The sequence below is a fragment of the Cannabis sativa genome, unplaced genomic scaffold (assembly GCF_029168945.1).
Source record: "Cannabis sativa cultivar Pink pepper isolate KNU-18-1 unplaced genomic scaffold, ASM2916894v1 Contig2, whole genome shotgun sequence".
NCBI lineage: Eukaryota > Viridiplantae > Streptophyta > Magnoliopsida > Rosales > Cannabaceae > Cannabis > Cannabis sativa.
This window is the reverse complement of record NW_026870038.1, coordinates 572,450-599,519: the sequence shown is the minus strand read 5'-3', so window position 1 is coordinate 599,519 and position 27,070 is coordinate 572,450. Positions and strand designations below refer to the sequence as shown.

General features: G+C 32.4%; 2 protein-coding genes across 6 annotated transcripts; both read left to right on the top strand.

Annotated features, from left to right (window-relative positions):
- The first annotated feature begins 672 nt into the window (after positions 1-672).
- LOC133033062 (serine/arginine-rich splicing factor SR34A-like) lies at positions 673-5,218 on the top strand. Of its 4 annotated transcripts, none has more exons than XM_061107617.1 (14): positions 673-893; positions 2,037-2,312; positions 2,461-2,583; positions 2,744-2,809; positions 2,898-2,972; positions 3,050-3,188; positions 3,328-3,374; positions 3,469-3,526; positions 3,769-3,818; positions 3,897-3,953; positions 4,289-4,368; positions 4,465-4,569; positions 4,681-4,759; positions 4,893-5,218. In XM_061107617.1, the coding sequence occupies exons 3-14, from the start codon at positions 2,497-2,499 to the stop codon at positions 4,911-4,913; spliced, it is 864 nt and encodes a 287-aa protein (XP_060963600.1). In that variant the 5' UTR covers positions 673-893; positions 2,037-2,312; positions 2,461-2,496; the 3' UTR covers positions 4,914-5,218. The 4 variants fall into 4 exon arrangements, with proteins under 4 accessions (XP_060963600.1, XP_060963601.1, XP_060963603.1 ...); XM_061107619.1 differs by having other exon boundaries at positions 711-859; XM_061107618.1 differs by lacking the exon at positions 2,037-2,312 and having other exon boundaries at positions 697-893.
- Positions 5,219-5,844: 626 nt separating this feature from the next.
- On the top strand, positions 5,845-12,054 carry LOC133033061 (uncharacterized). Of its 2 annotated transcripts, none has more exons than XM_061107615.1 (15): positions 5,845-6,561; positions 6,660-6,744; positions 6,841-6,943; positions 7,028-7,112; positions 7,200-7,286; positions 7,390-7,476; positions 7,581-8,038; positions 8,417-8,498; positions 8,589-8,762; positions 8,836-8,889; positions 9,527-9,619; positions 9,700-9,771; positions 9,984-10,030; positions 10,490-11,191; positions 11,291-12,054. In XM_061107615.1, the coding sequence occupies exons 1-15, from the start codon at positions 6,445-6,447 to the stop codon at positions 11,646-11,648; spliced, it is 2,604 nt and encodes an 867-aa protein (XP_060963598.1). In that variant the 5' UTR covers positions 5,845-6,444; the 3' UTR covers positions 11,649-12,054. The 2 variants fall into 2 exon arrangements, with proteins under 2 accessions (XP_060963598.1, XP_060963599.1); XM_061107616.1 differs by having other exon boundaries at positions 5,847-6,561; positions 9,706-9,771.
- The last annotated feature ends 15,016 nt before the right edge of the window (positions 12,055-27,070 follow it).

Here is a 27,070-nt window from a genome sequence, read left to right as displayed (position 1 = left end):
ATCTTTAATAGTTATTCATTGTAGTGGTCTTGTCACATACATATGTAATATGGTCTAATTTTTATGACCAATTTTATATAAAGTGTTGCTCAATATAGACAATGATCATATGATTTTTTTTTTATTAGATTTTTTTTTTACCTAAAAAATCATTAATTTAATACATGGTGGACAACTTTTAGAGTTATCAACCATTAGAGTGTTTTTGTAAGAAAAATGTGACAAATTTTATGTGATTGAGAAAGAAAATAAAAAATATATTTTTTTAAATAATGTATGTATTTTAACACCTATAAAGGTTGCCCCCATTAGAAATGCTATTAGTATATAATATTTTAGTATACATAATATTATATAAAAATATAACATATAATAATATAATTTAAGATTTTTTTATTTTTATACTTTAAAGTAATTTTTTTACATTATTACAGAAATTTACATAGCATTTAGCAACTAACAAAGCAACCTAAATGACAACTAAAATCTATATAATAACACACATAAAACTTACTAGACCAAGGAACCACCGAAACAACCCAAACCATAAATTAAAACAAAAAAAAAATTAAAAATAACATTACAGAGCTATTAGATAGTGGGCCTTAATTACCGTCCACAAAAGCCCAAGCCCAGTATAAAACAGGCCCAAGCCCATATTAATTCTAACGCCACCTGTCTGTCATTCAGTTAACATTACAGAGCAAACGGTTCCAGATTCTCTCCTCTCTCACTTTTTTCGGCTGTTCCAGAAAACCCTAGCTCTCTCGAGTTCTGCAGCTACTTCTCATCCTGACTGTGCTCTCACTTGAGAAAAGGCTCGCCAGTTCTTCAATCGGATCCAGGAATCTCCGATTCGGTGCGGCGGTGTTTCTCAATTCTCGCTCATTTATGTATGTCTTGGCTAGGGTTTTGGTTACGAGTTTGAATTGCAGTTTCTTGTTATATTTGCTAGTTATTTAAGCTGGGATTTCGAGTTCTTGATTCATCGAAAAGATTTATTTATTTATTTATTTATTTTATTGTTAAATCTTATGGAATTAAACACGAGCGTTTGAACGTGTGAGAAATTCTTGAAGGCAGTGGTTAATCGTGAATGAAAACAGTTATAGCAAATTATTTTTTGTTGGCGTGATCTTCATCTTTTTCTTTTACACCATTAGTAAAAGAAATTGAATTTTGTAATGATCTGTTGACATTTGCCATTTTATATTGTTAATGAGTAGACAAGAACTTGGCAAGAAGAAAACATTGGCCACTTTTCATGGCCAAAATGTTCCAAATTTTTTCACTTGTAGGAATTACTGTTACATAGCACCCTTTATTAATTTGAATTAGGGAAACAATAGGTACCAAGCAAGGAGTGTTTAGCATAAGAAAAAGTCTCAATTAACTTAGGCAACTTTTGATTAGAGGTAATAAAATGGGATGGAATGGAATGGAATGGAAACAATTTTCATTCCATTTCTTTGTTTAGTTGCATTTTAAAGTATTGTAGTGACACAATGTCATTCATTCCAATGGAATGATTTGCCATCATTTTTCTAGTATGTCTATTCCATTTTGAAATGGAAGGAAATACCATTTCATCGCAAGATTGAGTAAAAACTAAAAAAAAAATTGTTGTGCATTTTTTTTTTTCATTCTTATTCCTGTATTTTCATTCTTACCAACCAAATATACCTTTTATTAACTACATTCATGTGTAAGTTTTTAAGACCAATGGTGCTTGCCTGGTCTTGTAAATGCTTGAATGGTTATGCAAAATTGGAAATGAACTACTAGTTTCAGTATTTTCTTTGTTGATTTTCACTCATATTGTAAATGTATTTGCTGAGAGATTAAAAACGTGATAATTCCAGTCCTGATCCTTGACATAACTTCATGCTAGAGATCCTACGGGATTTTTAAACAGTTTTTCCAGTTCCAGTGTTGTTTTTCAATGCTGATAAAGAGGGTTGAGTAAGGTAGGCACATGCATGAAATATATGTCCAATATTGCCTGATCTCATGACACGGATGTTTCTTTATGATAGATGACAAGCGCTTGGACAAATATGAGCATTGCAATCATACATAGGGGTATAGAGAGGGATGGGGAGATTCAATGTGGAGTTATGGGTGTTAGTTTTTATAATTGGAGATTCTTGCTCTTGCTCACTCTCAGAAGATCTATACATACATCTGCTAATATTCTGGAGAGGATGAGGAGATCAAATTTTATTTCAATATATTTATTGCTTTGGAGCATCTTGGAGCAAATGAGCAATGGAGCTTGTGGAGCACGGCTCACCTCGAGGATTGCTCTCTTGGTTTGCTTCATTGTTTTGTTTTTGCTTTACTTTTGGTAGCATCAACAAAAGAGTACATGTGATGATAACCGGATAGAATAGTGGATGTTGCTGCAATGTATTTTAAATTTTAAGAATATTCATTTATGAGATTTCTTTCTGTTTGCAGTGAGAAACTTGCATAATCAATCTTCTTGTTTCAAATATGAGTGGCCGCTTTTCTCGCACTATTTATGTCGGCAACCTGCCCTCAGATATAAGAGAGTGGGAAATTGAAGATCTGTTCTATAAGGTTTGTTTTAAACTTATTTACTGCAAAGTGCAAACTTTTGGTGATGTTGAGTTTGATCTAAAATTTATTAATTCATTAGCAGAAGTTAAGAAGGGTTTAATGATTTCACGAAGTGATTCAATTATCCACAAGCTAACAAACTTTACTGCTGTCTTTGCAGTATGGTCGTATAGTAGATGTTGAACTGAAGATACCACCTCGTCCTCCATGCTATTGTTTTGTTGAGGTATGCTTCCAGTCACAGTTTGGATGCATTTAGAGTTAAAGCTGATTTATTTTCCATGTGGCTTATCTTGTTTGTGTTTTGGTTTTAGTTTGAGAGTTCTCGAGATGCAGAAGATGCAATCAGGGGTCGAGATGGGTATAACTTTGATGGTTGCCGCTTAAGGGTAAGATAGTATTCTTGCTTTGGCTATTCTGATTTTTTTTTTGTAGTTATTTCTTAATTTATTTCTCCATAATGCAGGTTGAGCTTGCCCATGGTGGCAGTGGTAGAGGGCCATCTTCTAGTGATCGTCGAGGTGGCTATGGTGGCGGTGGTGGTAGTAGTGGCGGTGGCGGTGGGACTGGGCGCTTTGGTGTCTCTCGGCATTCTGAGTTTCGAGGTACTTATCTCATCAACTCTCATCAATGACGAAATACTATTTCATGTGATAGGAAAGTATGTTTGAGCCTGAGCTGACAATTGATTCTAGTCTCGCTTGGTTGTTATTCATTGTTTGATTCATGTGTATTTTGTTGCAGTTATTGTGCGGGGACTTCCTTCTTCTGCGTCATGGCAAGATTTGAAGGTATGGTATTAATGCTTCAACTCTACAGAAAACTTGGTATTGATATTTTATATATTTGTTGCCGTGGGTTATATTTCTGGTGTATTGGTTTCAGGATCATATGCGCAAAGCTGGTGATGTATGTTTTGCTGAGGTTTCTCGTGATGGTGATGGTATAACTCTTATTTGGTTTCTCTTGCAGTTTAAACATTTTATTTTGTCTGCTTCAGCAGTTTATTTTATTTGTGAAATGTAACGTTCGTGTTCGTGTTCCTGTTTAATTGAGCTTTTAATGGCATGTTCAAATTGACTCAACTTGCTTTCTAATAATTGAATTTTTTTCTGCCAGACATGTTAATATGATCATATGAAATGAAATGAATACTTACCTCTTGGAATTGCTGTATATTTTCAGGGACTTTCGGTCTAGTGGATTATACTAATTATGATGACATGAAATATGCTGTAAGTATGTGGGAGATAGTAGTTCATATGCATTTTGGCAGCCTTTTTATAAATTTTAACATTCATTTTCTTTTCCAGATTCGGAAACTTGATGATACCGAATTTAGAAATCCATGGGCAAGAGCTTATATCAGGGTATGTATTTTCCTTACAAAATGATTCAACCTTTCTATCAGCTTTAGACAATTTCTTCATCTGATATTTGACATTGACTTTGCTCCTTTTGAAGGCATCCTCACCTTCTTTCATCCATTTTTTATTGTTCAAAACTTCAAATTAGAAACTGTTAGATCGAGCAAAAAAAGTACAAACTGTTAGCTTAGCATTAATTCACTTAAGCAGAAACCAAACAGAAAGAAAAGAAGCTTAGCTTTAAGTCTTTTGTGATGCTTCAAGTTGATTTGCCAATTATAGCAATGGTTCATTGGTATATCTTATATTCATGTAAAGCTTGTGTTGTCTGCTTCCAGGTCAGGAAATTTGAAGCCAGTCCTTCCAGGAGCGTAAGTAGAAGCCGCAGCAGGAGCAGAAGTCCAAAAAGGAACCGCAGGTACTAACCTTTCTCATTTTGCATCCCTTGTTTCTCTTCGTCAATTGTTGTGTATAATATAATGGGGAAGTCATGCCTCCTTTTCTTTGCTGGCAGTAAATCTGTGGACCGGTCATCAGTATCAAGGTCTAGATCGAGGTCAAGGTCGATGTCTAGGTCTAGGTCTAGATCTAGATCGCCTTCTCCCGTCAAATCTTCGAGGTGGGTATTTTTGGTCGCTCAAGAGACATTTAAGATTATGTATAATTCTGCGTCGTATATCATTCTGCTATCCTAATTGTGACTTGAATAAACACTCGTTTTCTATTCTAGGCCAAGATCAAGAACAAAATCAAGATCGAGATCAATGTCAAGGTCAAGATCAAGATCGAGGTCAGGATCTCCTCGTCCAGTAAGTGATGATTTTACCTTTAGAACAAACTTTACTTGAAAAGAATGTCAGAATTCATAAATGCAACCATTTTGCTTTACAAATGAGATTGTTTAATTCTTCTATTGTTGCTTAATCTCGATTCCATTTTCAGGCGCGGTCTGGCAGCGGTTGATCCTTTATCGAGCAAGAATATGCAGTGGAGTTGGCGCTAGTAGAGAAAGAATTATTAAAAATATATATGAGTGTGGTCTCTTTTGTTATAAATTTCTTTAGGAGAACCCTTATTATTGAGTATGAGTTTGTATGATTTACAACTACACACAGGGCTTTGCTTGACTATCTATTTTAGTGTATTTTATTTTTAGGTTTAGCCAATAGTAACTGATTATATTAGCTGTGACTATGAGTTTTATGGAGATTTGTGAAACTTTGTTTCCTGGATTTCTTTTAAAGGATTTCAAACCCTTTATTGGATTATTGAAATGTTTAAGCCTTACAAAATGCTATTTAGCCTTATTCTACAAAACTATAACAACTTAGAATTCAATCATTTTACCTAATTTAATCAGGCATTGATCATTTTTACCCAATACTTTTGAGGAAAAAATGTTTATGATATCTAATGATAAATTGATTAGAGTAGCGATGCAAGGGATTATTTGTTGATGGGAGAAAATTTTCTATTCTTTAATAGAGATCATGGGTCTGTTGATATCTTATAGCTTGTTCTATTTTGATTAATAAAATTATATATTATATTTATTGTTAAAAATAATAAAGTATCATAGATTTATTATGTATAAAATAAATAACTTAAATATTATATATTATAATATAATTTAGGCTAATTTAAATTTTTAGCTCCTTAATTTGACACATACTAAATTATGTCTTTTAAACTTTTTAGATTGTTAAAAAAATTTCTCAAACTATTGAGATTGTTTGATTTAAGGACTCATATCTAATTATACTATAGAAAGTCTGACATGAATGAAAATTTTAAAAGCATGATATGGTACAGTTAAAGTTCAAAAAGTGATTTGGTAAATAACAAAATTTAAGGATACAATTTAGTATATGAATAATTATGACTGTTGAGTGAGATTTTTGACAACTTTGATTAGAGATGTTTTAATGATTAGAAGAAATTTAATACGAAGGATTTTTACGTGGTTAAGACATTAATGAGCTTTACTCTATGAGTCACTATTCTTAATGTAGTAATTCTTTACAGAAGGTTTACACTATTTTTTTCGACTCCTTTCTCAAAATGTAGTTAAGATATTTATCCAAAATGAGTTGGCCTTAGGTGCGAGCCTAACCCGCTTATGCTTATGCTTAGAACCGGCCTTTGAAGTAGTTACCGATAACTTAATTAAAACATACTAAGGTATGAAACTTTTATAATGATACATGATTTCTAACATTATCAAAGTAATCAAAGAGGTTCAGAAAAGATCTATTGTGATTTCTTTTTTAATTTTATATATAAAAAATAAAATAAGTTAAAAAAATGGTTGTACTTGTCCAATAAAAAAAAGAAACAAAGATAGTGATGATGTGGGTACTCGAACTAGGGTTCGATTCTTCTTCTTCTTAATCAAATCTTAAAACAAAATCCGCAGTCTCCTCGAGTCGATCCCTTCAACTTCAACTCATCAAATTTCCCTCCAAATTCAATTCTCAACGGCCACCAACCAACCATGGCCTCGCGCTTTCAGGCCGCCGCCTTATCTGCCTCGCCTTTCTACCCCAACGCCCTCGCTTGGTCCGACGATAACCTCATCGCCGTCGCCTCTGCTCATCTCGTCACCATACTCGTACTACTACTACTACTCCCTCTCTCTCTCTCTCTCACTATATATATGTATGAATGTATGTATGGATATGCTTACATTTTGTGTTCTTTCATTGTCAGAGTCCTGCAATGCCTTCTAAACCTCGAGGTCTTATCACGATCGAAACCGGCGAGCCTTATCCAATCGGTGTTGTTGATCGTACTGGTAAATTTTTTTTCAGCGTTTAATTATCAATCTTATCTCACTTTTTTTTTTTTTTTTTTTTTTTCAGTTTTCAAACTTTGTCTCTGTTTTTTTTAGATTTGTTATCAGATACTTTGCTTCCGACTAGTATATCTCGTGACATTCGGCCTTGTGTTCGATCAATTTCATGGTCGCCGCTTGGATTATCTCCAAATTCAGGGTAAGAGACTGATTCTCTCATTCTCTGACCTTTTACTGTGATCGAATTGGATTTGTGTATACTGATTTGGTGCTTACAATGTAGATGCTTGCTTGCTGTGTGCACCATTGAAGGACGTGTTAAGCTATATCGTCAACCTTTTTGTGATTTCTGTGCTGAATGGATTGAGGTATGATGTGATTAAGGTCAAAGATTTTAGATGAACAAATTAGTGAAATTAGTGAAATTTGATAAATTTTGTTTTTTTTTTCTTCAGGTTATGGATATATCAGCTAAGCTTTATGATTATCTGGAAAGTACTAGCTATGGCGAGTTAAAAGCATCTATTCCAAATGAATCTGATGTAAGTTTGATCTTATCTTGGGAGGCAATGGTTTCTAGATGGTTTTATGTTTTGATAAATTTGATTGAGCAACTTTTTTTTTTTTTTAATTTTATTTTACCAGAAATTAGATACAGAGGTAGATTCTGATGAAGACTGCTTAAATGTCATTTTGAGAAAGCAACGTAAGCGACGGAGATCGATTAAGAATGTATCCGACATTAGATAATAGTTATATTGTTTCAATAATATGGTTCTGTTTTAATGTTTTCTTTCAAAGCTGTTTTTCTACTTGTTTTACTTAACTAATTTCAGGCGCTGGAGACTGATACTGGCCAATTAAAAGAAAGCAATTGTATGCAGATTGTTTCTGTATCAAAATCTAAGGCCAATTCTCTTAAGAAGATACCCGAAAAGTCCACACTGCCTCTCATAACTGCTGATAAATATGCCACCCGGAGTGCAATACTATCATCTCTTGTGGTTGCTTGGTCACCAGTGTTGCAGGTTTCACCCAAAATGTGTGCTATTCCTCAAAATGGTTCATCCATGTCTTTACTCGCAGTTGGTGGGAAATCTGGTAAAGTCTCACTTTGGAGAGTTTCTGTACCCGAATGCTACTCGATTGATCTCAGTAGGGTCCCAACAACTGCAACTATTGTGGGGCTCTTGCAGGCACATGGTTCATGGGTTACAGCAATTAGTTGGGCACTGCTTGATTCTGAATCTTCAAATCCTCTATTTTTATTGGTTACTGGAAGTTCTGATGGGAGGTGAGTTGGTAGCACTTTAAATCTTTTTGTGGCTTTTCTTATGTGCAAATTTTGTGTGGTCAAGAATTCATCTACGTATTATATGTGTAATTTCTCTTTTATCTTTTTTATTCGGAAAGTAATATTTAATGTATAATTGTTATGATTTGTTCCATTAACCTAGCATTATTTGTAACACAATGTTTCATCTTTCCCTGAGTAGCCTTGTTTATGTATTCAGCAACTCAATCGATTTCACAGGCATGTCTGATTCCTTGATTCACTTTGTGTCTGAAGTCTGAAAGATTGTCTTACTAGATGAAAATAAAATTACTTATTCTCATCAGCTGGTTGTAGTTATCAATTATCATTCATATTTTATTTTATTTTGTTTTCCAGTGTCAAGATATGGATGATTTATAATGAGCAATTGTTGAAGTCAAGCGAAGCTAATCATGCTTCCCTTTCCCTGTTGAAAGAGGTAATGTAGCTCTTGAATTTTTTCATATTTAGAAGTCTACTTCTGTCTTATTAATTGTTAGCATTTTGTGATAAATGGTCTTTTTAATAGGTTATAAATGATGATGTCCCAGTTTCAGTAATTTCACTTACTGTACCTGCTCAGTCCTCAAACAAAATTTTCTTGGCAGTTGGAAAAGGATCTGGAATTTTTGAAGTATGGATTTGTGACATATCGAATAGTAAATATGATAAAGTTGGCTCGTATGATTCACATGACAATATTGTAAGTTCCTTTTTGAACGTTTTTTATTTTAATTCTAGTCAAAGCTGTGTATTAAGTTTTTAAGCATTACTAGGTTACAGGTTTAGCTTGGGCTTTCGAAGGACGTTGTCTGTACAGCTGCAGTCAGGTAGTTTGAGTTTAGAAGTTTTGTGTTATGTTTTTTCCTTGTTATGTTTTTTTCAATTATAATCACCCTTTCTGTTTCTTTTGTTTTTTACAACATGTAAATTATTACCACAACTTAATTCGAATGATTCTTTGACTTCGAAATTTTTTCTGCAGTAAAAAATAGCAGTACCTTTGGCAAAGAATAAATTAAAATTTGTAAAGTTTTTTCTTTTGCTAACTTAATATTTGTGTAGTTGATCACTCAATTTGTCATGGTTTAGCTATATGCTTGAGAGCAAGATTGAAAAGATTTTATAAAAGCTAGTAAAAATAGATTACCAAGAATGGGTTGTTCGGGGCTGGATGGGTCAAAAAAATGTTACTTTTGCTAGCTACATATCATTTATGATTGTAACTCCTACGGGAAGCTTTGTAGTGCATGACTGATTAGTCAAAAAATTATGTAGATGTGGAATTTCTGATAATATAAGTGTCATTGGTAATAAATGAACAAGTATACTGATGATGTATTCATTCTTTAACTACTTTACACAAACTGATATGAAATATATGTTATACACATAAATGTTGATGTCATAATCATAAATTAGTGAAATGTATCTTAATGTTTGGCTAACAAATTCAAGTGCTATTAGGATAATTATGTTCGGTGTTGGATTTGGAGTAATGATGTTCTATCTGAAGTACCACTTCCTTCCAACACTCCTCGCTTGAGAAGCCCATCAGAAGTATGTTACCATCCTTACATTCCCCTTTTCCCTTCATTTCTGTGAAACTCTTTATTTGGTTTACAAGTGTGAAAATGCACTTGCAGCTTTCACATACATATGCGTCATGCTTTGGTGTTGCAGTCTCTCCTGGAAATCTAGTGATTGCTATGGTATGACATAAACCTTGTGCCCTTTACATGTGTTATTACTAAGTAGGATGGTAATGCTGTTATGTTTCAGTTAATTATTGGAATGGAGTATAATGACATCTACAGTGCCACTACTTATTATAATAATTTCCAGCAGTTCCATTTTTTTTTTCTCAAATGTTAAAGTTGTAGACTGAAAAGAACACTAAAATGTTTATTCTTAAACCTTGTAGATTCGCAATTTCGATGAAGATTTATTGGATCCAATGTACCAGAAAAGGTAAAAAAAAAAAACACTTTGAAGGCATAATAATGCTATCTATATCTGTAAATTTTGTTGGTGTAGAAATATAGGAACTTAAACTTAAGAATCAGCTTGAGAAATAATGGAAATCATTTAATTCAGTAAAAACTGAAACAAAGATATAAAGGGTCAAGCTTTCTGGTTTGTTTCGGAAATTAAGTGTCAAGGAAGATAGGGAATGTTGATTAGCTAATATTTACCTAAGTAAAAAATGAAATAATAAATTGCAGGGAGTGAGAGAATGCAATTTCGACTTAAAGCTGCTATTCAGCAAAAGCCTTGATCATGACTGCAAGAGGACAAAGAGTCAGCTTGCTATGGAAATGATCAGGAAAGATAACAAACTAAAACTAAAATAACAACATTCATACTGGAAAATAAAGCTGCAGGTTTCCTTTTATTTGCCTTAGCTAATTTCTTGAAAAAACATGCCAGGACTCAAAAGGCTGCTGTTGAGTTCTTCTGGATTGGTGCACAAGAAGTATCTGTTTTATCAAATAACTCCTCAACCTTCGCTCTTCCTGGTATTCCCGTAAAGGAGTTGAGTTCTTGGGAGGTCAATATTCTGTGGTCTTTGAAACAGTATGAATGTCCAAGCAAACCTATCATTGTTTGGGATATAGTAGCAGGGTTACTGGCTTTTAAGCGCTTTGCAGCAAAGTATGTAGAACATATACTGATCAAGTGGCTCTCAATTTCTTATATCGGATCTAATAAGTACCATTCTACTGAAAAGATTTTGTTGCATATCCCGAGGATCTTTTCAAAGCTTTCTTCTCGCCAGCTACACCTGCTGAATATTATTTGTAGAAGGGTTATGCTATCAGAGCTGAAAGCTGACCAAATTAATAGCAAATTAGAGAACCTTAAAGAACTAGATTGCTCAGATGAGAAACTGATTATTTGGATTAAGCTGCTTTTGAGCAGCGAAAGAGAACTCCGTGAGAGACTTATAGGTTTGAACTTTTCTACTTGTGTTAGTCTGCTCTCTAATCCATCAACCTCACTTTCATCTCCTCCTGGAAATCGGTTTCCTGTTGGGTTAGCACAAATGCAACAATGGGTTGCGCTTAATCGTGATTATGTACATGATCCGTTAATAGTCCTAGCATCAGAGGTTCAAAAGCATGAGAAGAGGTACTTTATTATTTTCCTTAAACTGCTTGATTTTACTATGTCTAAATTTCTCACTGCCTTCAACTTTTTCAACACTAAAAATGACTGCTACATTTATAGGCTTCAATCAAGCAAAAATGCAACGGAGGAGGAGTGTTGCTATTGTTCAGCTCCAGTTCCATTTAAATCTCCAGAATTCGCACATTGCGAAAGTATCGGTCAGGGACACAAACTAGCTCGTTGTTCTGTTTCTATGGAGGTTTGTCTTACAATCCCAACATGGTTTTGCATATGTTGTCACAGAAGAACTTCCACACTACCACCCGAAACTCTTTTCACATTGCCCGGATACCCTTCATTCGATTTAAAGTCTTCAACGGCCTTGAACAATGCATCTCCAAAGCCATTGTGTCCATTTTGTGGAATAGTACTACAAAGACAACTGCCAGATTTTCTGCTATCTGCATCTCCTGTGTAAGTTATCATGTTCCCTTACTTTGTTTCAAGTGGGCTCCAACCCATGCTTTGGGTTAGAAAAGAAATAATATATAGTAATACCAAATTAATTCCCTTTATGCAAGAAAAGATTAAATAATAAAATAGGGTGAAAAAATGAGAGAACAACAAATAATGATTAATGAGTTCACAAATCAGCACCAAAAAAAAAAAGGATATGACTTGTGGACAATTGTAGTAGGTAAGATCTATATGATCTATCTGTCTTTATTATATTTTATTTATTTATTAAATTAATTATTTAAGGTCCTAATTATGTCACGTGTTGTATATGCTTAATAACCAGGCTGTGTAACATATGCCCTTTCATTATTGTAATCTCTGTATTAATTACAAAAATAATAAACAATTGATCATATTTTAATTGATGACAAAGATATATAATATAGATAATATCAAACAACTCTTAATAATTGTGAAAACCTATATTAGAAAACATTTGTTTTTTCATAAAGTCTCCTATTAATAATACTCTATAGATTTAAATATAAATGCTTTCTTTAATACTATAGCTACTAATACTGAAAATGCTCCATGATTTGGTTTTAGATTTAGATTTAGATTTGTTTTAGTTTACTCTTCTTCTTCTTCTTTGTTTGTTTATTAAGTCATTGCTTCAAACTTTGACTTAAAATTGTATTAAAAAAAATTAACATTGAAGATATTCTATTTCTATATTTCTATTTCGATTGTTTTTCATTTTCTTTCGTTTAAGTCGTTGAAAATGATGGAAGCTCTCACTCTTGGAATTTTGGTTATTATGAGCTAAGAATTTCCGTTGTGATTTGTGATATTTTTAGCTTTATATAGGAAGTAACTTGCTTGCCGTGAGGGTTGGGCAGTTTTGACCACGCTTTTATATCTTTATTTTTCTCTTTCTTTTTCACTTATTTACATTGATATGTACATTGATATGAATTCAATTGTACAAATGATTTCAAAAGAAAAATAAAAATCAATTGGAATTTGGACACATATTTAGGGGTGGCAATCGGTGGGTTCGATACGAACACGAGTTGATATTTTATGAGTTCAGGACAACATGAAAATTATTCAGGTCGTGTTTGTGTTTATAAATTATTCGTGTCATGGATTGTGTTTGTGTTAGACATCTAAAATAAATTTAAGAGCTCCACACAAATATAATTTGATGACACTAAAAATAACAATTTAGCTTACAATTTGCCAACACGACATATGATTTTGTAGTTTCGACATGACACAAAATTCATTTGAATTGTGTTCGTGTTTGTGTTTTATAAATTTTTTGTGTCACAAATTATGTTCGGGTTAGTAATTTTTTAGTAAATTTAAAATCTCAACACGAATTGTTATTACTAATAATATGCAATGTATAAATAACATTTAGGGTAGACATGTTATTTAAGTATCCAAAATTTAAAACGGAAAAAAAATAAAGAGAATTTGTTTTTTTTATTTGAAGCTATGTTTATGTAATATAATTATTAAATATATGATATTGATTCAATTTTTATTTGTCAATTGTTCCAAAAAAAAGTAATTTTTAATTTAGGTATTTTTATCGTTCATTTAGTATCTCTTGTATTTTAAAAGGGAAATTTGATTTTTTATGCTTACATATTCTTGAAATTTTTTCCTTAAACTTATAATATTTGATATTTGTGGGATATGACACATTTTATAATATTCCTAAAATACCCCCATTTACATTACCCCCTCTCTTTTCTTCTCTCTTTCACTACACTGTAGACCATCGGGCCCCATCGGGCCCACTATCGGGCCAACCATCGGGCCCACTATCGGGCCCACCATCGGGCCCATCGTGCCCATCGGACCCATCGGGCCATATTAAATTCTATTTTTTTACACATACAATCGGGCTCCATCGGGCCCACCATCGGGCCCATCGAGCCATATCAAATTCTATTTTTTTTACACATGCATTGGGCCCACCATCGGGCCCACTATCGGGCCTTTGTCTCCCTCAATTTTTTGTGTTACCATCGGACCGGCATCGGGCCTGCATCGAGCTACATCGGGCCTGACGAAATCAAACCCCAAATCCAGATTTTGCCCAAATCACATCCGACGGAAAAAAAAAAAGAAAAAAAAAGAGGGTTGGTGAGGGTGAGATGGTGAGAGAAAACCGAGAGAGATAGAGGAAGAGAGAGAGTTGAGGTTTGAAAATGAGAGGGGTATTTTTGGGTTTATTGTAAAGTGGTCATATTTTTTAAATTTTAAAATGTATTAGATTAGGGAAAAAAAATTAAAGTATTTTATGCATATTTTTTCAAATTTTCCTTTTAAAATTTGGATATTGATGACAAAATTACATATTTTTGGTAGTAAAGTTTTTTAAATGTCACTTTTGTTAGCTATTACTCGTGTTCAAAAAGCTCTGTTAAGTGTCACGGTGGATATACCACAATGTACACGTAGCAAATTTTTAGTGGAGGATATTGCCGGCAAAACTATCTAAATTCTATGATTAGTGACACTTAACCACATAAACTAATTTTTTAGTGGTAAAATTCTTTAAATCTCACTTCTGTTAGTTATTTATGCATTCCGTTCAAAAGGCTCTGTTAGGTGCCACGGTGGACATATCACAGTGTACACGTGGTAAATTTTTAGTAGGAAATATTGACTGGCAAAACTACCTAAATTCTATAATTAGTAACGCTTAACCACATAAATTGATTTTTTATTGGCAAAATCTTACAAACTAAACTTCTATTAGCTATATATCCCTTTCGTTCAAATGCTATTTTGAGTACTCTATGATTGGAACCATTAGATTTCCCTTCCCTCGTTCTTTCTTCTTCTTTTGTGATGAACCCACCAGACCACAACGAACCCAGGCATGAACCAGCGAACCCAGAGAATCCCTCCAACTGCAGTGGTATTGATGAGGAGTTGCGGGAGAGGGAGAATCAAATCTGGCGAGGTCGAGGCGAGAAAGAGAAACTTCAAAGGAGAGTTGGGTCTCGAGGCTTAGAGAGAGGCTGAATGGTTGGTTGTGTTTGTAAGGTTGGGAAGTCGTTTTTGTGGTTTGTTTGGGTTGAAGGCGGTCAGAGGTGACTTGCCGGAGCTGTGCGAGAAGGAGAACGAAAGAGAGAGGGAGTGTGGGTGGAAATTAGGGTTGCAGGGAGAAATATATAAAAGAAAGAGACGAAGAGGAAAAAAATAAAAAGAAAAAATATTTTTGATTTTTGATTTATTTATAATCTTTAAAAATATTTAATCAATTAAAATTATGTGGACTACAAAAATTTGCTACGAGTACACTGTGACATGTCTACTATGGCACTTAACAGAATTTTTTGGACAAAAGGGGTAAATAACTAAAGTGAGATTTTGAGGGTTTTACCACTAAAAAATCAGTTTATGTGATTAATTGTCATTAATTATAGAGTTCAGGTAGTTTTATCGCCAATATCTTCTACTAAAAATTTGTCGAATACCTAATAGAGTCTTTTGAATGGAATAGGTAAAGAGCTAACAAAAGTGAGATTTAGAGGATTTTACCACCAAAAAATTGGATTGATGTGGTTAAGTGACACTAATCATAGAGTTTAGATAGTTTTGTCGCCAATATTTCCCACTAAAAATTTATTACGTGTACAATGTGACATGTCTACCGTGGCACTTAATAGAGTCTTTTGAACGAAATGGGTAAATAGCTAATATTGAAGGGTTTTAATACCAAAAAATTAGTTTATGTAGTTAAGTGTCACTAATCATAGAGTTTAGATAATTTTGTCGCTAATATTCTTTTAAAATTTTATATATTTGATAAATAATTTGTCAAAAAGAAAATGATAAATAAAATTTTATTAATATAATAACATGACTAAACGGTTGTTAAATAATTAAATTTGAATTTATAGCTCATATAATTAAGAAATTGGTAAAATTTTATTATTTAAATTTATGATACATAAAAAATTAAAAATTAAATTTAGAGTACTAAATATTATTTTATTATTTGAATTTATGATACATAAAAAAAAAATTGAATTTAGAGTAACAAATATGTATGGTTTTCAAATATGAAGTATCAAATGAGTATTCTTATCTACCTTGATCAAATTTATGGTGTAGAGTTTTCCTATTTATAGTATGCCCACTTTCTTGCTCTCGAATTGACTTTGTGATGATCTTAATAAGCTAGTTAGGAGATTTTGGTGGACTGGGGCTACTAAGAGGTCTAGATTCTTGGCTCTCACTAACTCGGAGTCTATATGTTGTCCTAAAGAGAATGTGAGCCTAGGTTTTAAACAATTATGGGATCTTAATGTTGCCCTGATATCAAAATTAGGATGGTGTTTGGCTTCTAATAGTGATTTCTTTTGGTGCAAAAATTTATGTGCTAAATACTGTAAATTAGGAGTTAATTTTTAAAATCTCACTTTACCCTCCAATGCTTCTTTTGTGGCCCGGGAAATTATGACCTCTAGGGAGCTTATTAGATACCATAGTTGTTTCCTTGTGCGAGATGGGAATTTGATTAATCTGTAGAATACACCTTGGGTCTCGTGATTGTCTTGGGACCATTATAGAGTGTTGGATAAATCTCCATACTAACTGTCACATGGGAAAATGCCTTAAACAAGTTACAAGAAAAAATAAAGTAAGATTTTTTACTAGTCTCAACAGACCATTATAACTCTTGGAGTAGTCGGTTCTGTTTTCATAGGCTTAAATCTTTTAGCTCTTTACTATACAAGAAATTAATAACAACTTCTCAAGACTCCAACAAACTTTCAGCAACACAAGGAAAAATCATAACAGTTTTCTAACTGTTTTCTTAGCTCAAAACACAACACATCACAATCAACAACAACACTATAAATAAAGGGGTCAACCTGCCCATTTCGTGTGGCATTTTCAGATCAGCCAAAGAGTGTTGCAGCAGCCATTTCATGAAGAAACAACCTCAAAAAATAAGAGGGAAAAACAGAGAGAGTTAGAGAGATTTATTTGTAATAAAACCAGAAAAATAAAAGAAGAAAAGAGAGAAAAAGCTTGAGATTACCTACTAAAATTGTGGTTAGGAATCTCCAACTCTTTGTAATCGTTTTTGACATGGATAGTGAAGAATCAAGCATCTTCGAAGGAAGCTTGACGGAGATGTACCCTTGATTTTGAGGGGAACTCCGAAATCAATCTCTTTGTCATCTTGCTATTATTTTTCTGCCTCTATTTTCGGGTCTCTTTTCAATAACTAACAAATATCATTTTAGATCTTTGCTGTCACTATTTTTCTGGTGTTTATTTGGCTGTACAGGTTCGGGTATGGAGGGCTTTGTTTGAAGCTAGAAGAAGAGAAGTAGAGAAAGAGGGCTAGGCTGCGGTTTGAAGATTATTGGGAATGCAACTAAAGTCCCACATTGGCTAGGAATGGAAAGAATTATGGGTATGTAAGGTGTTCCATCTTATCCATTAGTATGAGGCATTTTGGGAAGGTGCCCAAAAAAAAACCGTGAGGGGTTAGGCCCAAAGCCGACAATATCATACTAATGTGGGAGAAGGTGAGGTAGCGGGGTCCAACAAGTCGTATCAGAGCAAAAAGTTTAAGAGCGCTGAGATAGTGGGCTGCATTTGCAATGTGTGGAAGAAACCCTCATTGTGATGACCTCGCAATTAAAGATCTATATGGTGTCTTTGTATCGAAAGTCTACCTGATATGGAGGTAGCTTCTTTCAATCCATGGGTTCAAGATGGTGTATAGCTTTCTTGTCTGCTATGCTTTTGGTGAATGGCAACTGGTGGGTGCCAGTGCATGGGCGAAGTTTGTGTCGAGATTTTGTGGGCCCTCTCATCTCATTAAAAGCCTCCCTCCTGAGAGTAAAGATATGTTAATTTGAAAAGATATTGTTGATGGAAGCTTCTCGGTGAAACACGCCTATAGATTTTTGGTTTCCTCAAGAGTAAGCCCTTGCAATGAGATCTAGAAGGTCCTCTAGAAGGCCCCAATTCATGAAGAACTAAAGTTTTCTTATGGAAGTTGGGAAGAAATATGTTGCCAATAGGACATCGTCTCCAAGCTTTTTGGCAATGGTTTAAATTGCATTATTTGTAGTGTCGTGAATATTATCTGCTTCATCTATTCTGTTACTATTCTTTGGCTAGACAAATTTGGTTATCTAGTCCTTGAAATATTTGTAGCGACGGACTTAGTTTTGATTTTGTGGTGTGGTGGATTCATAAGCCACCTGATTTTTTTCCTTCATCTTTTCCCGTTCTTGAATCTTTTCCTAATTTCGTTGTACTTTGGATTTTTAGACTTACTAATGTTAGTGCTCATAGATTAGTGGCTTAGACTTTGGTTTGTTTTGTACAATTATTTTCGTTATAAAATATATATATCAAATGAGTATTATTAAAAATACAAAATAACAATGACTCCATGTTCTGGTGTAGTTTCCCTTGAGGTGGCAGAAGGCAAAGCAATCCTTACAGCCCTTGAGTGGATTCAAGCAGTTAAGCTTCCTATTTCGGCTATTGCCTCGGATTGTCAAAGTGTGATCGATAAAATTTACAACTCTTATTGTAATAATTCTGTTCTTAGTGATGTTGTTAATTGTATTAAGAATTCATTGTTGTTCAGTCTTAACCTGTCTGTAATTTATGTACCAAGGGATTGTAATAAGATAGCTCATCTCCATGCCAAAACAGGATTAGGATTAGACAATAAATGTACTTGGAATGGTTCTCTACCTTCCAATCTAACCTGAATCTTTGTACTACTTGGTTTTTATATTTGAAGGATTTCAGGTTTTTGTCAAAAAAAAAAAAAAAAAAATACAAAATAACAAAATACTTTGTAAAAGCATAGTTACCTACCTTTGTTTTTTTTTTATTAGAAAATATTTATATAGAAAATTGTATATTTTGAAAGGGAATGAATTTTGTGCCCCTTACTAAGGACAAATAGTAGTTTCACGTATATGAATGAAACACTATTCATTAATTTTCAACTATTGATTATGATAGATGTCTTACTTTCTTTCTTGTTACATCTGAATACGAAACCTTTGACTTTTTTTACTTGCATTGCATAATTGGAACAACTTATTACAACTCTATCAAAAATGTTTTCTTTAGCCCAAAAAAAAGACATTAATTTATGTAGAGCCTATAGTGTAGATTATAGTGTAGATGAAGTTAAACCAAAAAAACCCCATGATGATCAAATTGCACTTGCAAAAAAATCAGTGCTTTCCATTTTTTATTTTTGAAAAAAAGAAAGCTTACATGATATGCTCTTTTTTTCTTTCTCATTATATTAATTAACAAGTACTTAAAATGTTAATTGATAAAGAATATAGTAAATTCCAAATCTTCAAACTCTTCCACAAAACATACTAATTATAAGTAAGTATTCTCTCTCTCTTTTTTTCATTTCATTTCATTAGGCACTCCTATCCTATCACAGTACAACTCAAAAATTTATATATGAATTTTATAGACTAGTTGTTGTTGTAGTTTTAATGCACTAAAGTGGGGACCTCCAAACTATACACCTAGTCTATTCTCATTTTATTATTATTTTTCGAAAAAAAAAAAGAGCTTAGAGCTAGACACAATAGTAAGTATACATTATCACTATTCACTACACCTATGATCCTTTTTAAAGATCCTAGTTTTATTATTTTTATTGTTATTAATTTGTTAGAGGTAATAAAATAGAATAAAATAAAAATAATCATTTTATTATGCAAAATATAACTTAATTTTTTTTTTTTAAATGACACTAATATATCATTCTATTATAAAATATAAAATATTAATAAAAAATAATTAATATATTAAATGAGTCCCCATCAAGATAGAGAATGACATCCTCGTCCCTATCTCGTTCTCTATTTAAATAAAGAATTTCTTCCCCATTAGGCCGAGTCCCACAGTGCCATCCCATAAGAATAATGTGCTTTTCTTAACCACCTATAAATTTTACACATTTTAAATTATACTCACAATGTTAAACTTTACTTTAATCCAATACAAATAAATTAAACAAATATTAATATCACTTTCTTTAATGAAACAAAATTTATAATATTAACAAGGGACACACATGATGTAACAATAGAACTTGTTATATTATGGTAATGGTATATAATAAAATTATGGTAAAGGCCAAAAAGCATAATATAGTATTGTGTTGTATAATTGCCCTTTTCACTTTATAGTAATCATTCACCCTAATTGGCTGGCCTTTCACAATCATTGGCATTTGGCACCGCCTTATAAATAAAAAACACAATATTATTTTTGGTATTTTGGTTTCTTTATTATAATTTTGGGTAAGCCTATAACACTATTGTCAATGGATAGTTAACCCATAAAATAATAAAACTACACTTTATTATTAAAAAAAAATAAGCTTAAATAATTTTTAAAAATTAATTTTAATATTAGTCCGATTATTTTATATTTATTGCAATACTTTTTTTAATTTTTTTTTAAATCATGTATATATATTTATTTTTTCTAAGAAAAATTATATTTTTTTAAAATATAAATTAAAAGAAAAAAGTTAAAAGAAGTTAGTACAGATATAAATTTTATATAAAATAAAAATTATTAAAATGATATATTTTTAAAAGTTTTTAGGATGCAAATAAAGTTTTTCTAGCTAAAAGTGCATATATAATGATAAAATTTAAATTTAGTGTTAAATTAACACCAAAAGAGTATTATTTTAGCACAATTTTTTTTTCAATTCTAACTACAAAACTAAAATCTATACTCTTTATTATAATATTATTTTATTAGTATAATAAAAAAATTTACTTCATAAATGAATTACTTAATTATTAGAAAAAAAAAAAGAATGTCATGATCTACAGTGTCCACTATTATTAGTGAGAAACTATAGCCTCTCATCAAAACAGAATAGGTTTTAAGGATCAGTTAGAGCATCTTGTAGAAAAAATTACACTATATTGTATATAAGAAGGGAAAAAAACAGAAAAATACAAAAAAAGAAAAAAAATTACAAAAATACTATGGGCCGGCCCATTAAACATTTATACAGTCCACATACAAATATTTACAAAAATACCACATGCACTAAACCTTTAGCTGCACGGAGCGAACAATGAAGCTGACATACCTTGATCGTTTCAAAACCGCAAAACAACTAAAATGAAACCAAAACGAAGAAAATACAACCATTAATTCCGGCGAAATCAACTGGAAAAGAAGACTTGCAATGATCTAAATAGAAATTTACGAAAAAAAACCAAAAAAACTGGGAAGAAACTAAAATTACACAATTATTTTCGGTTTTATTCGATCAAAACAACTCCCCCTAATATCGAAATCCGGATTCATGAAATGTAGATCTGTAACAAATAGATCTAGAGCTCCCCCCGAATCCAAAACAAGGTATGATGTGAAATTTTTTTTAAAAAAAAATCTCATGAATAATAGATCTACGTTATATATAGTTGCATTTTGGTTGATTATTGGTTTCCAATGTGGAATATATTTTTAAAAAAACAGAATAAGAAGAGCAAATTTGAATTAAGGGACAACACGTTACGTATAAGTCTGTTTATTTTTTGTTTTGGTTGCATTATAGTTGCATTATCGTTTTAAGATAGTTTATATAATATGCAAGTAGCAAAACTATAATAAAACTACAAAATAACTGTAAACAAACTAAAATACAGAAAAAACTCTTTGAACATCAACATCCATGATAAATTAAATTGTTACCCATTGATGATATACAAATGGATAGGAAACAACTAGACAAAAACATATTTCCAAAAAAATAGATACAGAACGTGTTTACACTATTAAAAACCGTGAAAAAACTAATACAAACTTAGAATAGATCAAATGAAAAACCGAAATGAAAAAGAATAAAACATCTGGAAAAACATAAAACAGAAAAAAAAAAAAAGACAACAAAATGAAACAGTTTTTAAGACTAAACAAACGAAAATGAAAAACCCATAAAAAGAACAAATAAATTAAACTAAAAAAATAGTAGCCCTGAAAAACCAAACGAAATGCTAAAATAAAAAACCTAGAATAGTAAAATCGAAAAACACAAGACACACAAATGGCAAATACAAACAAATTTTAAATAGGGGCGAAACCAAAAAGAAACTAAAATCAAACCTTATACTGAAGACCAACTCCATCTTGATCATTTTTTTTAGCATCATCTTGAGGAATTTTTTCATGGGCTGCCACCTTTGATTTCTTCTTTGGAAGAGCTCGCCCACGTTACGACAATGGAGCAAAATTAGAGTCATCATCCTCAACAACATGTCGTTTACCCTTGTTTCTATTAGCTAAAGATTTCAACTCCATTTTAGAAATTTTTTTTTGAACAAGGGAAGGAGTTGATGAAGAATAAGTTACAACCATATTTATATATTAAGAGAAAAATAAAAAGAGAGAAAACGGTTGATGGGAGTTGAAAAAAAATTTGAAGAACAAAAAGAAGAGTGAAAATGGAGTTGTGATTGTGAAGAGGGAAGTGTTAGCTATGAAGGTTATTATTTTTTTTTAAAAAAAAACTGAAAAAGAAATAGAAAATAAAAGGAAAAAGAAGAGAAAAAAGAGAGAAATGATGTATAGAGTGATTGATGTAATGCATCAATCAATCAATCACGTGTCAAAAAAGGTTGAATTGTGTGTGCATGTGGTAAAATAGTAATAAAATATAAAAGATGTGTAAAAAAGTTGGTTTAGCCGTGTATAGGTATTAATGTAATAAATTTATCATTTTAGATTTTTAGTGTAAAAATTTCTAAGTTTTTAGTGTGTCTTGGAGATGGCCTAGTAGTGGTATATAAAGTAATACTAATTTATTACATGCTAAAAATTGTGACGACAGTAGAACAAAATATAGCATGGACTAAATTCTACACTACAATAAATATAATTTTTTTATTTACATTTTTTCCATTTATTAATATAGTTAATCACTTTTTATATTTTATTTTTATATTTAATAAGATATTTATATTCTTTCAATCAAAATTTAATGCTTTTATTAATAAAAAAGTTAATTTTACGTCTAATGTATTGGAGTACTATTATAAAATATAAACTTAATATAATATTGTCTCATTTTTTTGAGCTAAATTTAGTTTAAATTATACACCATCCGTTACAGATGGTCTAATATGGACTCTTAACTAAATAAATATTTCGTTGCACTCCATATCTGTTTTTGAATTTAGAAGAATTTTTCGATCTAATTTTTTTTAGTGTACATTATTTAAAAACACTTCTAAATTTTTTAGAAAATTATAATCAGTTTATAATATTAAAAATAAAGTTTAAATATTTTATTGCACGTTTGACTATTTTTTGTTATATGCATAATGAATAATTATTTATTATTTTTAGTTTTATAAACTATTTAATTTTTTATAATTTTAAATAATTATAACTTACAAAATAATTAAAAAAAATAGAATAAAAAATGTTATTAAATGTCAAAATAAATAGAGAATATACTAAAACGCACCTCTAGAGATGAAGTGCATATTTTCCCCAAATTTTTATATCTATATATTTTGGTTTTATGTGGCCCTATTATAGCCATTGACATAAATTAGGAGAACAATAAAATATTGACAGTGCCCCATCATTCATTCATTCTTGAATGAATCTTGATGGTCCACCACCAAAATCAATGGCTGATATCATGCCTAGTGCTTGTGGGGCCCACTTAAATAACTCCATTGTTGTTGTACATTTCTCTTCAATATCACCAAAACTTTATACCAATGACATAATTTGTGGCTCCCTTTCACTAATATAGCACTTTTCTTTTTTACTACCAACATCATAACTATATCATATGCTATCTTGGTAATCAGTTCAGATTAGTTAGTATTGAAATTTGTGAAAGAACATAAAAAAAAAAAGAAAAAAAAAGGGAAAAGAAATGAAATGGGGACATTAACCAAATATATTTTTTTTAAAGCTTTGGACCAACTCTAACCCCCTCAAAAATGTTCTTTTTTGGAACAACCTTAAACAAATATTTTAGGTGCTTTTGGTAATGTATAAATATCAATAGAATAAAATACTAGTAATAAAAATAACATTAATATTTACATTTTCAAATTAATATATAAAGTTGACTTTTTTTTTAGATGTAGAAATATAATGAATTTTTTTTAATGACGTAGACATCAATGTTTAATACGTGTAAAGTTAATTTGGGGGGAAAATATTAACTTGGAAACTTTCTCTTTTGAGATGAACATCAATGTTTGACACGTGGCAAGAAGGATGACGTCACAAATTTGAGTAGACATGAGTCATAGCAATCAACCGTGGAGGGGACTCTAGCCCTGCGCCCATGTTGACTTTTGGAGCTCTGAGATGGAAGTTTGGACTTCAATAACTTGAATCCAACTCACTATCTTTCAGTATTTTATACCATGAAGACATGGAGCAACCTAATCTAAGCCCTGAGAGCTGAAATGACACGAACCTGCAACTTGGAAGCCAACTTGGGCACCTAGGGTTTTCACCTAGTGCCCAAGTTGACGTTCCCAACTAGGGTTTCAGTTTTCGGGACCATCTTAGTGCAAATGGATCAAAACTTGCATTGGGACAACAACTAGACATACCATAGATATATTTGAGGTATCATAATCATAATCAGAGCAAGTTCATTTTAAGCACCCGGTAGGGGTGAAAATCGGTCGGTTATGATCGGTTTTTAAAATTTTATAACCGACCAGTCGGTTACGGTTTTTATTTTACGAAAATCGTAACCGACCGTTTAGAAATTATAACCGTATAAAACTGACCGTACGGTTTTTGGCGGTTTTCGGTTTGGTGGTTTTAGGCAGTTTTTTGCAGTTTTGGGCGGTTTTAGGCGATTTTTGGCGGTTTTAGGCGGTTTTTGGCGGTTTTTGGCAGTTTTTTGGTTAAACTATTTTTTTATTTCAAGAACCGAAACCGACCGCCATGTCAAAAAAACCGAAACTGACCGCCAAATTCGGTGATGACGTGGAACCAAAAATTCGGTTACGGTCTGGTCGGTTTGATGGTCGGTTTCAGTTTTTCGGTTTTTATGAACACCCCTAGCACCCGGGGCCCTGGGGCCTAGAGCACCCTAGTGCCCAAGTTGACAATTTGTCAATCTGGGCACCTTCCAAGTATCAGATCGACGATCTAACTTTTTCTTATTCTTCGTCTTCATTAAAAACATGGAAATAGGTTCTTTCATGGAAGAAATATCACTTCCTGGGTGCTAAAAACAAGGCCTAGCGCCCAGGTTGACACATGGGACTGGCCTAGTGCCCAGGTTGACAAAAGCCGATTTCAATGATGTTTTTCTGAGAACTCTTCTGAGAATTTTCTCTGTTTTCAAAAAATAAAATATTGAGATTCAATTATTTTTGGGGACCAAACGGAACTTTCGAAGGGCCATAACTGTGACCCAATGCCCAAGTTGACATATCGTCAACTTAGGCAGTTTCTAATCAAGTTCACCAAAAAATGTTCCGATCATTTTTTCTATTATCAAAAATAAAAGCAAACTCGGGGAGAAAATCACAAACCCGAGCCTAACGCCCAGGTTGATAATCAACCTGGGATGCTGCCTTCAATTACTTAAATGTCAAAGTTAATTCGACCAATGAATCTAAAATGGTCAAAAATAGGGTAAGAGACATCATCCTCAAGTTCATGAACCTTAGAAGTATCAAAACGAGATCCTGGGAGCTCGAGAATGAGTACCCAGCGCCCAAGTTGACAAATGACCTGGGACACTGGGTTATGCTTATCCAATTCTGATTCTGTTTTGACTGTTCATCTAGTTTTTAACAATAACTAAGATCCACGAAGTCAGAGAATTCAAAATCACAACTTTACATTTCTCATTTCCAACATGGAAAACTCACTCGAAAATGAATAGTTTTGAGTCTCTCATTTCTGCAAAACAGTAATATCACTTAGCCATCTTAAAGTACATCCCTTGGACGTTTTTACACTTACCCAATGTCCAAGTTGACATCATATGTCAACCTGGGCGCTGAGATGTCAACCTAGCGTTGGATGTCAACCTGGGCGCTGGGTCATTTATTGCCTTCAGCAAAACATCCAGAACTCACTCAATATTAATTCGATTGACGCGATTCAATTTATGTTTCAAAGTTAATTCAATGCTCTATGAAGTCATATCTCACACTTTGATTGTAATTCTAAAGCTATTGGCACCAAAATTCACTCCAAGGAAGTTACGAAAATAAGCTCCGGGTTACCCGCACCAGGTCTCACCGGGCTCCAAAAAATGACCATCACCACCAGAAGTTAATTTTTACCGTTAGATCATCATCTCTAGTCAAAAACATCTAAAATGTATTTTCTCATTTTTTGTGGGCTTCCTTCACCTATAAAAGAAAAGTTCCCTTAGCTCATTTTTTTGACTTTTAGAAAACTACACACAAGGTGAGAGCTACTCTCTATAGTTTCTCTCTCCATAAATTGGAGCTTCTAACACTTAGCATTTTTCTATAATACCATCTCATGAGAAATAAAAACTCAAAGTAGATATAGCTCCATTACTGTCACGATACAGAGAGTGAACTACTATAAATTTATCGTGTCACTCTTATAATTACTTAACTACTTTTTCATTCTCGACAATCTAGCGAGTAGGTGTGGCTTAAAAGTCTAGTCCAAATTTCTGAGTCAACATGTAATATGATAGCGACTTACTTTTTGTTAGAAAAAACTGAATCAAAAAACTATTATAATTATATATATAATTTTTAAAATTCTCTTAGTTTTCTCCTCAAAATTTTGTGCTCCTTAGTATTGAGTGATTGTCCACACATGTCAAAGCAATACCCAATATAGAGAAGAAGATTGTAATGAACACAATCGAAGGAGAATTGAATTCAAATTCAGTTATTGATCATACTTTGCAACAAAAATGATTAAGAGTTAGAGAACTGAACGGAAATAGTCGTAACGTTCTACTACACTCAATGTAAGATTTTCTACAACCTTTATGTGATTTATTTATCGATTTTAGAGATTTTATATTTAGGTTGTTAGATTATAACTTATAATCCAACATACATGATTAATAAATTAAGATCCTAGTTAAATAATTTCCAATAGTTACCAAAAAAGTTGGTAATTGTTGGAGTGTCTGTTGAGGTTAAAGCAGTAGGCTGCAATTGTTGGCTCAACATGGATATGATCTTTTGACACTGATCGAGAGTGAGTTGAGATGTATAGGGATCAATAATTTTTCCTAAGACTTGTAACATTTGAGGATTAACTTTAGAGTTATTGTCGTTTTCTTGTTTGCAGTTGTTGTTGGCAAGAGTGTAGTTGGTCGTCTTTGGCCATAACCAGGGGAAACTCATGGAGAAAGTAGCACTTTTCTCT